Genomic DNA, 18,152 nt, shown 5'->3' on the forward strand with positions numbered 1-18,152 from the left:
TGGAGTCAGAGTATCTTTAAGTCTAGTCAGGCTTGAGAAATAATTAGAAAACTCATCCTTACAATTTTGTTTCTCTAGAGCCTCTCAGTACCAAAAGTCTTAGGCTGGGCTCTCTAGAGAAGCAAAACCAGTGAAGGTTATATATCTGTATGTATATATGTTGTTGTTGTTGTTAGGTGCTGACGAGTTGGCTCCAACCCCAGCCACCCTAACAGAATGAAACACTGCACAGTCCTTTACCATGCTAACAATCCTTGTTATGCTTGAGCCCATCATCGTAGTCATTGTGTCAATTCATCTTATTGAGAGTCTTCCCCTTTTTCACTGACCCTCTGATTTACCAAGCATGTTATCTTTATCCAGAGAATGGTCCCTTCTGACAGTGTGACCAAAGTACGGAAGGTGAAGTCTGGACATCCTCGCTTCTAAGGAGCATTCCGGCTGCACTTCTTCCAGGACAGATTTATTGGTTCTTCTGGTAGTCCATGGTATTTTCAGCATTCTTTGCCAACACCACAATTCAAAACTGTCAGCTCTACTTGGTCTTCCTTATTCATTGTGCAGCTTTCACATGCAAAGACAGTTGAAAATACCATGGCTCAGATTAGGCACATCTTAGTCTTCAAAGTGACATCTTTACTTCTTAACACTTTAAAGAGGTCTTTTGTAGCTGATTTGCCCAGTGCAATATAACATCTGATTTCTTGACTGCTACTTCTATGGGTGTTGACTGTGGATCCAAGTAAAATGAAATCCCTGACAGCTTCTATCTTCTCTCCATTTATCATGATGTTACCTATTGGTCCAGTTGTGAGGATATTTTTTTTTTTTTAAATTTATGATGAGACATAATTCATACTGAACTGTAGTCTTTGATCTTCATCAAATGTGCTTCAAGTCATCTTCACTTTCAGGAAGCAAAGTTGTGTCATCTGCATATCTCAGGTTGTTAATGAATCTTCCTCCAATTCTGATGCACATTCTTCTTCATATAGTCAAACTTCTCAGATGATTTGCACAGCATACAGATTGAATAAGTATGATGAAAGGATACAACCCTGATGCACACCATTCCTGATTTTAAACCATGAAGTGTGGTTTAAAATATCCCTTTGTTCTGTTCAAACAACAACCTCTTTGTGTATGTACAGGTTCCTCATGAGCACAATGAAGTGTTCTGGAATTTCCATTTTTTGCAATATTATCCATAATTTCTTATGATCCGCACAGTCAAATGTTTTGCATAATAAAAAATGCAAGTAAACACCTTTTGGTATTCTTTGCTTTCAGCCAGTATCCATCTAACATCAGCAATGATAGCCCTCATTCACATCCTATTCTGAATCCAGATTGAATTTCCAGAATTTCCCTGTCAATATACTGCTGCAACTATTTTTGAATTATCTTCAGCAAAATTTTACCTGAATATGATATTAATTTCCACATTCTGTTGGACCACCTTTCTTTAGAATGAGCACAAATATCAATCTCTTCCAGCCAATTGGCCAGGTAGTTTTCTTCCAAATTACTTGGCATAGACAAGAAAGTGCCTCCAGCACCACATCCATTTATTGAAACATATCAATAGGTATTCAGTCAATTCTTGGAGCCTTGCTTTTTTGCTAATTCCTTCAGAGTAACTTCTACTTTTTCCTTCAAATACTGCTGGTTCTTGATAATATGACATCTCCTGAAAGAGTTGAATGACATTCTTTTTTTGTAGTGACTCTGTGTATTCTTTCCATCTTCTTTTGATATTTCCTGCATCATTTAATATTTGGCCCATAGAGTTTTTCAGTATTGCAACTCAAGTCTTGAATTTTTTCTTTAGGTTTTTCAGCTGGAGAAATGGCAAGCATGTTCTTCCCTTTTGGTTTTCTAACTCCAGGTCTTTGCACATTTTATCAGAATAATTGACTTTGTTTTCTGAGCTGCTGTTCAAAATGCTGTTCAGCTCTTTTATCTTGTCATTTCTTCCATTTATTTTATTTCCTCTCTGCTCAAGAGCAAGCTTCAGAGTCTCTTCTGACATCCATTTCGGTCTTCTCTTCCTTTCCTGCCTTTTTAATGACCTTTTGCTTTTTTCATGGATGACGTTCTTGATGTCATCCCACAACTTGTCTGGTCTTCATTCATTGGTGTTCATAGTGTCAATTCTATTCTTCAGATGGTCTCTAAATTTGGGTGGGGTATACTCAAGATCATATTTTGACTCTTGTGGGCTTGTTTTAATTTTCTTCAGCTTGAACTAGAACTTGCAAAGGAGCAACTGATGGTCTGTTACACTGCCAGCTCCTGGCTTTGTTTTGACTAATGATATTGAACTTCTCTATCACTTCTTTCTGTAGATGTAGTCAATCTCATTCTTGTGTATTCTGGCTGGCAAGGTCCACATGTATAGTTGCTGTTTATGTTGTTGAAAAAAAGTATTTGCAATGAAAAAGTCTTATGGCTTGCAAAATTCTATCATGTGATCTCCAATGTCTTTTCTATCACCAAGGCCATATATTTCACCTGCTGACATTTTTCTTTGTTTCCAACTTTTGTATTCCAATCAAAAGTAATTACACATTTGGTCAATTTCAGACTGCAGAGATTGGTAAAAATCTTCAATTTCTTCATTGATGGCTTTAGTGGTTTGTGTGTTAATTTGGATAATAGTAATATTAACTGGTCTTCCTTGTTGTTGTTAGGTGCCATCGAGTTGCCTCCCACTCACAGCGATCCTATGCACAACAGAACAAAACACTGCCTGGTCCTATGCTAACCTCACTATACTTGCTATACCTGAGCCATCATTGTAGCCACTGTGTCAGTCCAACTCATTGAGAACCTTCTTCCTTTTCATCGACCCTTCACTTTATTAACCATGAAATCCTTCTCCAGAGAATAGTCCCTTCTGACAACATGACCAGAGTATGTCAGATGAAGTTTGGCCATTCTCAGTTCCAAGGAACATTCCAGATGTACTTCTACCAGGACAGATTTGTTAGTTCTTTCAGCAGTCCATGGTACTCTCAGTGTTCCTAGATTTATACTTTGTACATTTCATGTTTTGTTTAGTAATGAATGTTTGCAACTCTTTCTTCCCATTATAAATCATGTCCCATCAGCACATCAAGGTCCGCAAAGCTTTACTCTGTCCATGTCATTAAGGTCAACTCTACTTTAAGGAAGCATCTCTTCCCCAGTTGTATTTTGAGTGCCTCCCAACTTGAGAGGCTAATCTTCTAGCATTATATCAGACCATGTTTCACAGCTCTTCATAAAATTTTCCAATAATTATCAGAGTCTATTTCACTGCTATTTACAAGATTTTTACTAGCCAATTATTTCAGAAGTGGATAGCCCCATCTTTCTTCAAAGTCTGTCTTAGTCTGGAAGCTGTGCTGAAACCTGTCCATCACAGACGACCCTGCTGGTGTTTGAAATACTGGTGGTATAGCCTACAGCCTACAGCAACACACAAGCCACCACAATATGACAAACTGACAGGTGCATGGTGGATTCATATATAGAGAGAGATTTCTTTCAAGGAAATGGCTTAAGTAATTGTAGAGGCTAGCAAGTCCCAAGTCAGTGGGTCAGACACCATACTAGAGGCTTCTTCTGACTCATGTAGTTTTGGTAAATTATGGAACCAAGATTGCAGGTCAGATGGCAAGCTGCTTGCTGTGTCTTGGACTTCTGAAGTTGAGGAATCCAAGATTGGCAGGTAATATGGCAGGCTACTAGCTCAAGTCCAAAGAACCTGAGGTCAGATGATGATGAGCCAGATGCAGGACTTGGATTGAAGAAAAAGCCAGAGAGCTTTGCCAGAACATCCATATATATTGGAAACATCCCATACTCTTAAGGAAACTATCTTTCAACTAATTGGCTGCTCATAGCAGTTTTCATCATGAAGGTGATTATATTATATCAGATCTCATCATGGAAGATAACTGCCTCATTACTGTCAAACCACTGAGACTGATGATCCAGCCTAGTTGACATACATCCTTAAGCATCACAGACATCATGCTTGGTGGTAGAGGGTCAGTGAAAAAGAGGAAGACTCAGCAAGATGGGTTGATGACAGAGTGGCTGCAACAATGGCAGAAGCATAACAAGATTGTGAGGATGGCAAAGGGTTGGGCAGTATTTTTTAAGGGTTGCTATGAGTGAGAACAGATTCAATGGCACCTAACAGCAACAATGTATATTACAGAATACACATACATACAGAAAAGGGAATATACCTTTTCAAGTGCCCATGGAATACTGAGGAACATTGATTATTTATTGGAAAATTTAAAAAGATACTTTCACTCTCCTATAATTCAAAATTATAATAATATTTCAATTACCAATAATGATATATGCTAGGTAAATGAGAGAAAAAGCAGTTGAATAGGTACTGAATTGAAAAAAATTAAAATTGTTCTTAAAAGCCTCAAAGACTTTGGTAGTGAGAATTATTTAAACTGAAATCTGGGAGAAGGTGAGAATAACAACTCTCACTCCAAGAGCATTTGCCAACCTTGAAAAATAATGGCCATACTAAGCTATATTTTTGTGCTCTTGAAAAACATATGGTAGAAGAATTAATGCCTAGGCTTCACTGAAGGGAGATGTATTGATAAAGAGCTCCCATCTTTAGTTTGGGACACCAGATGGCTACACCCTAACGTAAAGGGAAACTGGTACTAAATCAAGCCTCAGAGGGACTGTCAGCAAGGTTTAAGGTCACCTGAAAGATCATTCAAGTGACCTGCCTGCACACCACCCTATGACTTAGAAAGTGTCTCTAATGGTAAGTCATCCTGAGGCTCATGGTGATCCAACAGCCAGCAGAGGACCATTGTATTAGAAAGAAATAGTGTTCTTGATGTCTTAATGTTTTACGGTGGTCAGCAACAGTAAAAATTTTGTTAATATCAAGCACTAAAAGCAATTTTTGTATATATTGAACTTAAAAGGCAATAGTGACCTTCTGTTTAAGCTCTGGCTTCCTATTCTCAAGATTTCTCCAAGGTTACCCATTCCATGAATAAAACTGCAATCTGTCCATAATTCCATCTTAGGTTTGCCATAGAAACCAATACTCACCAAATTCCTCACTTCAGCCAGTTGTACTTCACCCATCAAAAACAATGGGAATGTGCCAAAATACATAAATCAGACTTTAACAGAATTGCAAAGACAAAGATGACTCCACAGTCATAGCAGGAGCCTTTAATATACCACTTTCAATGAAAGATAGAACAACTGGAAAGAAACTCAATGAAGACACAGAAGAACTAAACAAAACAACTGACCAACTTGACCTTATAGACATTAACACAGCACTTCACCCAACAACAGCACAATTTACATTCTATTCCAGTGCACATGGAACATTCTTCATGATAGACCATATGTTAGGCCACAAAGCAAGCCTTAATAAATTTAAAAACATTGAAATACTGCAAAGCGTCTTCTCAATCACAATGCTATGAAGTTAGAAGTCAACAATAGGAAGATCAATGGGAAAAGAGCAAATACATGGAAACTGAACAACACCCTCCTTAAGAATGCTGGGTAAGAGATTTCCGGTAAGATGGAGGAATAGGCAGGCAAGTGACACAGACCCTCTTCAACAAAGAAAAGAAAAACCAATTGACAGAGATACAGAAGATAATCCTGGAACTCTGAGCTTTGAAAGGAACTATACAGAAGTGGGTTAGGCACCAACTAGTGGAAAAACCTAAATGAAAACAGTGAGTACAGAGATGGTTGGAGCTGCAGACTGTCAGCTACTCTGACAAAACCAACAGTCTGAATATTTCCAAGTGGTTTTGGGACCTGAGAATTGACCTAAAGATCAGTCCCAGTCACCAAGGGCTGAAGGGACAACTGCTTTGGTGGCCTATGATTAGGAAGGGAAACAGCAAGGAGGGAGACAACTGAGCTGTGGACTTTCTGCTGTCCAGAGGGCACAGCCATTTTGATTGTTTACATGCAGCAGCCATTTTGGATATTTAAAGTGACTAAGGCTGCAGCCATTTTGAATGTTTACAAGCAGCAGCCATTTTGGACATTTAAAGTGACCGAGTGCAGCCATTTTGAATGTTTATAAGCGGTGGCCATTTTGGACATTTAAAGTGACCAAAGATGCAGCCATTTTGAATCTTTACAAGTGGCATCCATTTTGGATTTTAAAGTGATAGCATTCTCATTCAGATTCCAGGGACCTAAGAACAGGCTCTGTTTGCCAGGGGCAGCAAGGACATACAAGAGGCTGACAACAGGAAAGGAGACAGGTGGCAAGTTTATCAGTGCTGTCAACTAGTGAATAGAGGAGCACAGCACAGTACCCTGCCTGTATAGATAACATACAAACAAAACAAAGAAAATGAAAATTGTGGGCAAGTCACTCCAACATATAATCACCAATTAAATATAAACACAAAAATGTCACAATGCCTTGGAGACAACAGAGCATCACAGTCCACACAATGAAGCAAGATAAAGCAGAAGAAACAAGGAACCAGGATAAAGACCCAAAACACATCCGTCAGGAAGACGCAGCATTGGAACTCCCTGATAAAGAATTCAAAAGAATTATGTTTAGCTATCTTCAAAGAATTGAGAGATAGACTGAAGAAAACACAGAAAAAAACCCTAGAAGAATTTTGGAAGAAAATACAAGAACAAAATGACAAAATAAATGAAAAATTAGAAATTATTTTAAATCTACAGATAGAAATCCAGAAGATTAATACTAAATTGTCGCATTGAAAGGGCAAAGGAGTAGAATTGATGCAATGGAAGACAGAATTAATGACATTGAAGACAAATACCTGAATACTTCTTTGGAAAGGGATCATTCAGAAAAAAGATTTAAAAAATGAAGAAAGCCTAAGGTTCATGTGGGATACAATCAAAAGGAATAACATATGTGTCATTGGAATTCCAGAACAGAAAGAGAAAAATAAAACCCATGAGAAAATTGTCCAAGATTTGTTGGAGGAGAACTTCCCTGATATGAGGAAAGATGAAAATATATCCATTTAGGAAGTCCGATGAACCTCAAACAAGATAGACCCCAAAAGAAAAACACCAAGACATATCATCATCAAACTCACCAAAACCAAAGACAAAGAAAGAATCATGAGAGCTGCATGGGAAAAAGGAAAAGTTACCTACAACGGGCAACCAATAAGACTAAGCTCGGATTTCTCAACAGAAACCATGTAGGCAACAAGACAATGGGATGGTATATATAAAAAACTGAAAGAAAGAAAGGGAAAAATTTCCAACTAAGAACTATGTACCCAGCAAAATTGTCCCTCAAATATGATGTTGAAATTGGGACATTTCCAGATAAGCAGAAATTAAGGGAATATGTTAAAACCAGACCAACCTTACAAGAGATGCTAAAGAGCCCTTTGCACAGAGAAGCAACAACAGCCAACAACAACGGACCATTAACACACATGATGATATAACCCAGAAACCAACCCAGCTATGGAAGTATCCAAAGTAATAAGCCTACAAGATTGTAAACAGGGAACCAGAGACACCAACCGACAAATGAGGACAACTACAAACCAAAAAGGGAAAAAAAATCTGTGTCATTACAGAACTTCTAGATGGTAGGGAAGTTGATACAACTACAAGATAGAATGGACTGTTCTACACTTGGGAGGAAAAATGTGTATGAATCACAGGGTAACCTCAAAGAAAAATAATAAACCTTCACATCAAAATAAAAAACAGGACCAGCATAAATATTCAGCAAATACTAAAGCAATAGCAATGAAGGAAGTGATAACATGATTCATAAACAAAACAAGCTCAGCACAGAAAATTGTATGGAACAAAGAAATTAACACAATGAAAAAGCACATGACAAAAATGACAGCAACAAATGCATATTTGCTGATAACTACATATCTAGCAAGGGACTTATCTCTAAGATTGATGGAAAACTCCAACACCTCAACACCAAAGGAATTAACAATCTAATTGAAAAATGGGCAGAAGACGTGAATAGACACTTCACCAAGGAGGATATTCAAGTGGTCAACTAATACATGAAAGTTGCTCACAATCATTGGCTGTCAGAGACATGTAAATCAAAACAACAATGAGATATACTGTGTCACCCCAGCACTGATGGCAAGGTTCTATGAGACAGAAAATAACAAATGCTGGTGGGGATGTGGAGAGATTGGACTGCTTGTGTGACTGTGAAGTGACACAACCACTGTGGAAAGCAATATGGCAATTCCTTAGAAAGCTGGAATTGGAGATACCATTTGGCTCAGCAATCCTATTACTAGGTACATATCCTAAAGAGGTGAGAGCCAGAATAGGAACAGATACATGCATGCTCATGTTCATCACAGAACTATTTACAATAGCAAAAAGATGGAAACAACCTACGTGCCTATCAGCAGAAGAGTGGATGACCAAACTATGGTACATACACATACTGGGATGCTATGCAGCACTAAAGAATAATGTAGAGTCTGCAAAACACCACATAACATGGATGAACTTGAAGGACATTATCCTGAGTGAAATAAGTCAATCACAGAAGGACAAATACAGTATTAGTTCATTGTTGTGGAGGGTCAAGGAAAGGTTTATATATGGAGGGAAACTTTCTTTGCTGGTTTCCAGGGGTGGGAGGAGAGGGGAGGGAGCACTGCAAAAAAAAAAAAAAAAAAAATGCATTGACCCATGTCATTTTAGTTTTGTATATTTCACTGTACATAAATTATATTTCAGTAAAATGTTTTTTAAAAAGAATGCTGGGTAATAGAAGAAATAAAAAATGAAATTAAAAGATTTTTTAATCAAATGAGAATGAAAACACAACATACCAAAATGTTTGGGACACAGCAAAAGCAGTGATCAGAGGTCAATTTATAGCAATAAATGCACACATCAAAAAGGAAGAAAGAACCAACACTTTAACCCACCATCTCCAACAATTAGAAAAAGAGCAGCCAAAAAAAAAAAAAAAAATTCCTGCAGTCCCTAGAAGAAAAAAAATAATAAAAATTTGAGCAGAAAAAATGAAACAGAAAGTAAAGACAATAGAAAATACTCAACAAAACAAGAAGTTGGTTTTTTGAAAAGATTAATAAAATTGACAAATCACTGGCAAATTTAACAAAGGAAAATATGGAGAGAATACAAATAACATGAATAAGAAATTGATAGGGTGAAACCACAACAGAACCAACAAAAATTAAAAAGATAATATCAGGATTCTGTGAAGAACAATACCCCAGCAATTTTGAAAATCTAGAAGAAATGGACAGATTTCTAAAAACACTACTTACCTAGAAGCTCTGGTGGCATAGTGCATAAAGCATTTGACCACTAACCAGAGGCTGGTGGTTCAAACTCACCAGTTGCTCCTCGGAAGGAAGGTTGGGCAATCTACTTCCATAGTGATACCACCTTGGAAACCTAAGGAGGGGTCGCTATGAGTCGGATCTGACTCAATGGCAGTGAGTTAAAGTGAAAGAGGCTAAGCTGGAAAATTTAAACAGACCCATAACTAAAGAAGAAATTGAACAAGTCATTAAAAAAATTAACAACAACAACAACAACAAAAAAAAACCTGGCCCAGATTGTTTCACTGGAGAATTCTACTGAACATTCAGAGAAGGACTGACCAATCCTACTCAAATTATTCCAGAAAAGGATGGAATCCTCTCTAATACATTTTATGAAGCAAATATAACCTTGGTACTAAAACCAGGCAAAGATATCACTAAAAAGGATACTACAGACCAATAACCCTCATGAATACAGATGCAAAAATCTTCAACAAAATCTTGCTAATTGATACAGAAAAGGCATTTGATAAATGCAACACCCATTCTTGATCAAAACTCTCAGCAAAATGGGAATAGAAGGGACATTCCTCAATATAATAAAGGGCATATATGCAAAACAGTGCCTAAGGCACTTGACTGCTAACCAGAGGCTGGCAGTTCAAACCCACCAGCCACTCCTTGGATGGAAGGTTGGGCAATCTACTTCCATAGTAATACCATCTCAGAAACCCAACGAGGGGTTGCTATGAGTTGGGTCAGACTCGAGGGCAAATAACAACAACGACAACATGCAAAACCAATAGCCAACATTATTCTCAATGGGGAGAGACTGAAATCATTCCCCTTGCAAATAGGAACCAGACATGGATGTCCTCTATCACCACTTCTATTCAACATTGTGTTGGAAGTCCTAGCCAGGGCAATAAGGCAAGAAAGGAAAATCAAAGGCATACATTGGTAAGGAAGAAGTCAAACCACCCCCATTTGCTGATGATATGATCCAGTATATAGAAAACCCAAGAGACTCAGTTAAAAAAAAAAAAAAAAAAAAACTACTGGAACTAATTCAGAAATTTGGCATTGTGGCAGGATACAAGATCAACATCCAAAAATCAGTTGGATTCCTCTACACCAACAAAGAGATTGCTGAAAAGGAAATAAGGAAATTAATACCATTTACAATAGCTACCGGAAAAATAAAATACTTGGGAATAAATCTTACCAGGGACACAAAAGACTTGTACAAAGAAAATTACAAAAAACTACTATTTCAAGAGACCTACATAAATGGAAGAACACATCATGCTCATAGACAGGAAGACTGAACATTGTGAAAATGTCAATTCTACCCAAAGCAATCCCAATTCAGATTCCATCTACATTCTTTAAGGATATGGAGAAACCAATCACTAACTTTACATGGGAAGGAAAGAGATCTCAGATAAGCAGAGCAGTATTGAAGAAGAACAAAGTAGGACATCTCACACCCCCAGATCTTAAAACCTACTAGACAGCCACAGTACTCAAAACTGCCTGGTATTGGTACAACAACAGACACAAAGACCAATGGAATAGAATTGAGAACCCAGAAATAGATCCCTCAACCTATAGTCAGCTGATCTTTGACAAAGGGCCAAAATCCATTAAATGGGGAAGAGCATGTCTGTTTAAATGTTAAATGGTGCTGGTAAAAGTGGATATCCATTTGCAGAAATATGAAACAAGTTCCATACCTCACACCAGACACAAAAACTAACTCCAGATGGAGTTAAATGTGAAACCTAAAACTATAAAGTTCCTCAAGCAGAAACTAGGGGCAAATTTTGGAGACTAATATATGGCATAAATAAACTATCAAGCATAACCCAAAGCACACAACAGCAGAAGATAAACTAGATGAATGGGACCTTCTACAAATTAAATTTTTATATGCTTCCAAAGACTTCTCCAAAAGAGTCAAAAGAGAACCTACAGATGGGGAAAATATATTTGGCAATGACATATCTGACAAGGGACTTATCTCTAGAATTTATAGAAAACTCCAACACCTCAACAAAAAAAAAAGACAAAAAATCCAATCAAAAAATGGGCCAAAGGCAAGAAATAGACACTTCACCAAAGAGGATATTCAGGCAGCCAGCAAACACAAGAAGAAATGTTCATAATCATTGGCCATCAGAGAGATGCAAATCAGAACAACAATGAGATACCATCTTGCCCCAGCACTAGTAGCAAAGTTCAACAAGATGAAAAATAACAAATGCTGGTTAGGATGCTAAGAGACTGGGACTCTCATCCACTGATGGTGGGACTGTGAAATGGTACAATTATTGTGGAAAGCAGTATGGCAATTCCTAAAAAGTTAGAATTAGAAATACCATTTGACCCAGCCATTCCATTACTAAAGAAGTGAGATCCATGACAAGAACAGACATATATGCACACCCATGTTCAACGCAGCATTATTTCCAATAGCAAAAAGATGGAAACAACTTAGGTCTCTGTCAACTGAGGAATGTATAACCAAACTATGGTACATAGACACAATGGAACAGTGTGCAATCCTAAAGAATAAAGTAGAATCTGAAAAACACCACATAACAAGGATGAACTTGGAGGACGTTATGTTGAGTGAAATAAGTCAATCACCGAAGGACAAATATTTTATTAGTCCATTATTGTAAAATGTCAAGGAAAGGTTTATGTATGGAAGGAAATATTCTTTGTTGGTTACCAGGGATGGGATGGAAGGGGAGGGAACACTGCTAGATAGGTAGAGACAAGTATTGCTTTGGGTGAAGAGAAGGGCAGTGTACCAAATGTGAGTGATCAACACACTGGCATTGAGGCAGAGGAATACATAGAAAGGTGCATGGGAGGTATAGGCAACAAAAATTAATGCTTTTGCACATAAAGTACTGTCTTACCAGTGATGGTAAACATTGATATATGGGTGGATAGATGGGTAGACAGTCTGAATGATTAGGTATCCGTGGAAGGGGGAGTGTGCTCATCACCATGTATAGTGTTGGCAGACAATGTTTCCGTAAGTGTATGTTCTATAAGAATTCCCAGGTATTCAGTAGAGCTGACAAGGGACAAGATTGTAGTCACTTCTTGGCCACAGCCAGCTACCCAGAGGAGCAAGTAGTAGGACCTGTGGGCTTAGGACCATGGTCACAGAGGACATCAAGTTCAATTGGCATAACATACTACACAAAACATTATTCCACATCCTACTTTGGCAAATAATGACTGGGATCTTAAAAGCTTGTAAGCAGCCATCTAGATGCAATGATAGATCTCTCTGCATCCAGAGCAAACAAGAATGAAGAAAACCAAAGACACATAGAAATAGTTTGTCCAAAGGACTAGTACACCATGTGATCCTCAGCCTATATGACTATGAGACCAGAAGAATTAGATGGTGCCTAGATACCACTGTTAAACACTTGGAGAGGGATCTATTTAGGAGATGCTGGATAATGTGGGAGAACAGTGTGGAATAAAACTCAAGATCATGAAAATAAATAAGTAAATAAAAGGGACCAGGTTTGCTGGTCTTATAGAGCCTGGTAGAACCCCTGAGACTATGGCCCCAGCCTCCCTTCAGGTCAGAATTGAACCCATTCCTGTGTCTTTCAGACAAACAAAAGACAGGCATGTGAGCTGCTCATTTACATTAGGTAGACCCACTCCTTGGAGATCAATCATAGGAGAATATAAGCTCTGTGTATGCACAGGGAGACAGTTCAGGGGGCAGGAGTGCATAGGAGAAAAGGACACAGGAAGAGGTAACTATGGGGAGGAAGTGGGAGGAGAATGTTGCATTGTGGGAAACTGCAGTCAATGTCATGAGACAAAGTGTATGTGAGCTGCTGTATGGAAAGTGAATTTGCTGTGTAAACTTTCACCCAAATCACAATTAAAAAAAAAAAATGTGTTTGCTTTTAGTATCAATGGTCTATGTGTGGTCACAAACAAGAATATGAAGTAGTATAACTGAAGAATGCTACTTTAAGTTCCTCAGATGAAACTATGCAACAGAAAAGGTATTTGGGTTATAAGACAGATGAGGGAGTGGGAAGTTCAAGTTCATAGGGCAGAAACGGGCACTGCTATCTACATTCCATGTTAACATATGGGAACGGTTCCTGGAAGTAAGCCGATTTATCTGGAAAGGCCTATCACTAAGCACTGAACTTGTAGTACTCAGGACAGTGGCCTAGCGGTGCACAGCACCTTTGTCAGGAAGTTCACAGAAAGCCATGCTTGCAGTTCTCTCTTAACAAGTACAGCCTTTTTATACTCTCACTGAGGTGGAGGAGTAAGGTAGAAGCCAGCATTTTCTCTTTGAGCAACAGAATTGATGCTCACACAATGGGATAGTTAAGGCAAAAATCTAATTACTGAGCTATTAGCACCTTTGAGTTGTAAGCACCAAATTTTCAGGAGAGCCTTGGAGGAAAGCTCAAATTACCCAGGATGCTGACAGCTCACCTCTGAGGAGGGTCTGGTTGAGAGCCAGAGGCCCTGGGGCTTATAGGCAGTTTAGCTTAGTTATTGTTGATTACATTAGCACTTCACATTCTCCAGCCTTTAAAAAGATAGCTTTCCAGTTACATAGTTGTAGGTGTTTTAATTCCCCAAGGAGTTTGGTAAATTAGTTTCTTTTGGCTCATTGCCACTTTAAAAATTGTTTATTCTGCCACTGAAAATTCCATTTGTCCTAGGTCTTAAGGTGAAATTAAAATTCCATTCAGGGAATAATTACACAAAGATGGGATTTTGGCCCTCCTTAGAATGTTGTTGTTTGCTCTGTGTTCAGCCATCATGGGCTCTTTAATTTTCAAAGCTTCTGTGAAGATATTTGGAAGGAAAACTGAAGTAGTATAAGGGTTACAGCATGTTGGGGTTAGCAGCCCTTTTTCAGATGTAACAGATTATTCCTTCTCTTCAACCCATTTGTTGAGACTCTTCCACAAAGGCAAACAAGATGTTGGCTAGATGATTCTCAAATGTCTAATACATATGAGGGGAAAAGGAGTACCCTTTTTCTTTCTGAAGAAAAGCCTTTTCATTTATTCTAATTGTAGTTTCATTCAAGTATCTTTTTATCTTTTTTGATTCCCAGGATGCGAGTTCACAAAGAAGTCTGTGTTCCGAGGTTTCTTCTTAAGCACCATTACTAAGTACCGGCCATTTATTTCAGTCATGCCATAGGTCGTGTTTAACAGCAAGACATGTATGCAGCACCAGATGGCAGCTTTCCTCTTTCTATTTAGCTGGTGTTTTGAGGGAAAAGTCTTCAATAACAGCATTATCTGTGATCATTCATTCATTCAAGTTATTGCATACCTCCCACGTGCCAGTAGTGAGCAAAAAGCATGACCTTGTGGCACTCAGAGTTTAATGTAAAAGGCAGATATAATCAAATAACCACACAAAGAAATGCATGGCTGATGAGGACTAAGAACTCCAGAACCAGACTCCCAGGATTCTAACCCTGGGTCTACCACCTGTTAGTTCTGTGATCTTGAGCAATTTACTTAAAATTGCTTTGCCTCTGCAAATGGATATAATAATAGTACTTATTTCATAGAGTTGTTGTGAGGATATAATGAGCTAATATGTATAAAGTACATGTAATGGGGCATAACACAATTAATTACTCACACAGCTCATTCGGTTTTTTTTTTATTTTTAATTTTTATTGTGATTTGGGTGAAAGTTTACAGAGCAAATTTACTTTCCATACAGCAGCTCACATACACTTTGCCTCATGACATTGACTGCAATTTCCCACAATGCAACAGTCTCCCTCCCACTTCCTCCCCATAGTTACCTCTTCCCTGTGTCCTTCCCTCCCTTGTACTCCTGCCCCCTGAGCTGTCTCCTTACGCATACACAGCCCTTATAGTCTCCCATGATTGATCTCTCCAAGGAGTGTATCTACCTAATGTAAATGTTCAGCTCATATATCTGTCTTTTGTTTGTCTGGAAGCCACAGGAGTGAGTTCAATTCCAGACCTGAAGAGAAGCTAGGGGCCATAGTCTCAGGGGTTCCACCAGACTCTATCAGACCAGCAAACCTGGTCTCCCCCCCCCCTTTTTTTAAAACGATTTTGAGTTTTGTTCCACATTGTTCTTCCACTCTATCCAAGATCTCCTACATAGATCCCCTTCCAAGTGGTTGACAGTGGTAGCTGGGCACCATCTAGTTCTTCTGGTCTCATAGTCATATAGGCTGAGAATCACATGGTGTACCAATTCCTTGGACCAATTGTTTCCATGAATCTTTGTTTTTCTTCATTCTACCTAACTAAGTCTAACTACTAGCTCCCTCAGGGTAGCTGGCTGTGGCCAAGAAGTGACTTCAACCTTGTCCTTTGTCAGCTCTACTATACACCTGGGGATTCTTAGAGAACATACAAATACACTTGTAGAAACATTGTCTGCCAACCTTATGCATGGTCATGGGAACACACCCTCCTACAAAGACATACCTAATCATTCAGCTTGTCTACCCATCTATCCACCCATGTATCAATGTTTCCCATCATTAACAATGCAGTAATGTATGTGCGAAAAGGTTCATCTTTGTTGTCTTTATCTCCCATGCACCTCTATATGTCTTCCTCTTCCTCAATGCCACTATGTTCATTACTAACATTTAGTACATTACCCTTCCCTTCACCCAAATAAATACTTATCTCTACCTATCTAGCAATGTCCCCCCCCCCCCGACCCCTGGTAGCAAACAAAGAAAATTTCCTTCCGTATATAAACCTTTCCTTGACTTTTTACGATAACAGACTAATAAAATATTTGTCCTTCTGTGACTGACCTGTTTCACTCAGCATGATGTCCTCCAAGTTCATTTATGTTATGCAGTGTTTTGCAGATTGTATGCTATTCTTTAGAGTTGGATAGTATTCCATTGTGTGTATGTAGCAGAATTTGGTTATCTATTTTTCTGTTGATGGCACCTAAGTTGTTTCCATCTTTTTGCCATTATAAATAGTGCTCTGCTGCAATGAACATGGGTGTGCATACATCTGTTCTCGTCCTGGCTCTCACTTCTTTAGGATATATACCTAGTGATGGTATGGCTGGGTCAAATGGTATTTCTAATTCCAACTAATTATTATACTCACACAGGTCATTCTTTAAGCCACCTCTTTCATTTGGGAGGATCTAATTATGTCTTTTACCCTTTTTTGGCCTCTTCTAGTACAAGGCGAGTGGATAATTCTAACACAAGACTGGCTGTCCAAATTGAAAAGGATCCAGGTAAGAAGATATATATCTGCTCTCCTTTTAAAATATTTATTGTTACATAGATGGATTTCATCATCCAAAAGGGGAAATTGTGTGCTCATTGGTTTTAATCATAGTGGAGACAATGCATATCTTGATAAATATGTCCACTGTAAGATAAAACTATGCAAGTAGGTAGACAAGTGTCCTGATTTGATTCAGAAATGCATTCTTCCTTTATTTAAAATTGTTTAGGCACTTTTTCAATATTGAATGACTCTATTAATTAAGAGGAGTCCCTGAATGATGCAAACATCTGTGTCAAGTCCAAGAAGTGCCTCAGAAGAAAAGCCTGGTGATCTACTTCTGAAAACTCAGCCATTAGAAACCTTATGGAGCATACTTCTACTCTGACCCACATGGGGTCATCATGAGTTGAAATCAACTCAAGGACAACTTCTTGGTGGTTAATGAAGACATTTTATTTTGTGTACTGTAAACATCAAATACAGACTATAAACTTTTGGGTTAGTCTTTTAGCAAATAATTCTTTGGGGGAAAAAAATCAGCATTATGATCTCCTTAAAGGCAACCATTCCAGGATCCAGAATACTAAAGCTTTCAGAAACCACACTAAACTATAAAAGTATTTACCTGCTAGAAAATTATGTGTTACTCAGGGTTCTCCAGAAAAACATAGCCAATTACATACATAAATGTATACATTTATATATAGGCATAATATATAGACAGATATTGTTGTTATGTGCCGTCGAGTTGGACCTGACTCATAGCGACCCCTCCTTGGGTTTCCAAGGTGGTATCATTACAGAAGTAGATTGCCCAACCTTCCTTCTGAGGAGTGGCTGGTGGCTTTGAACTGCCAGCCTTCTGGTTAGCAGTCAAGTACCTTAGGCATTACCCTACCAGATAGATAGATTTTAAGGCATTGATTAACATTATTGTGGGGCCCAGCAAGTCCAAAATCTGTAAGCCAGGCAGTGGGCTGGAAACTCCTGCAGGATGTCTATATTGAAGTTTAGGCAGAGTCCTTCTTCTTTGGGTAACATCAGTTTTAGCTCATAAGGCCTTCAACTTGTTAGATGAATCCCACCCACATTATCAAGAAAGATCATCTTAGAGTCAACTGATTATAAATATTAATCACATCTACAAAAAGGCCTCCACAGCAGTATCTAGACTATGTGTGACCAAAAAACTGGGCACCATAACCTTGCCAAGTTGACATATAGCAAATTAGTTTACTTTTTTCTTTTCATAACCTATCTCATTTTTATCTGTTCTACATTTTCTTTCCTCATATAAGAATGCAAAATTCTAGTTGTCTTCTATTATCATCAAACTCACTGTGTCACCTGTGCCAAAAATTTTATCTAGGAAGAATTGTATCATGTACATTATCTATATTTGAATTGCACATATATAATTAGTTGAAATCAAAATAGAAAATACTTGAAGAGAAGGTAAAATTTTTTTTTTTTTAATTAGGATTTGGGTGAAGATTTACAGAGTAAATTCACTTTTCATACAGCAGTTCACATATACTTT

At 38.2% G+C, this 18,152-nt stretch overlaps 1 protein-coding gene across 1 annotated transcript in view; it reads left to right on the forward strand.

Annotated features, from left to right (window-relative positions):
• The window catches only part of PCNX2 (pecanex 2), a 688,168-nt gene that overhangs the window by 498,286 nt on the left and 171,730 nt on the right, over positions 1-18,152 (forward strand). The window contains exon 23 of the mRNA XM_007938510.1: positions 16,558-16,616. Coding sequence (XP_007936701.1) covers positions 16,558-16,616 — 59 coding nt within the window. The remainder of the gene's footprint in view (positions 1-16,557; positions 16,617-18,152) is intronic.

Source organism: Orycteropus afer, unplaced genomic scaffold (genome assembly GCF_000298275.1).
Source record: "Orycteropus afer afer isolate SDZICR_OR568_19922 unplaced genomic scaffold, OryAfe1.0 scaffold00050, whole genome shotgun sequence".
NCBI classification, from domain to species: domain Eukaryota; kingdom Metazoa; phylum Chordata; class Mammalia; order Tubulidentata; family Orycteropodidae; genus Orycteropus; species Orycteropus afer.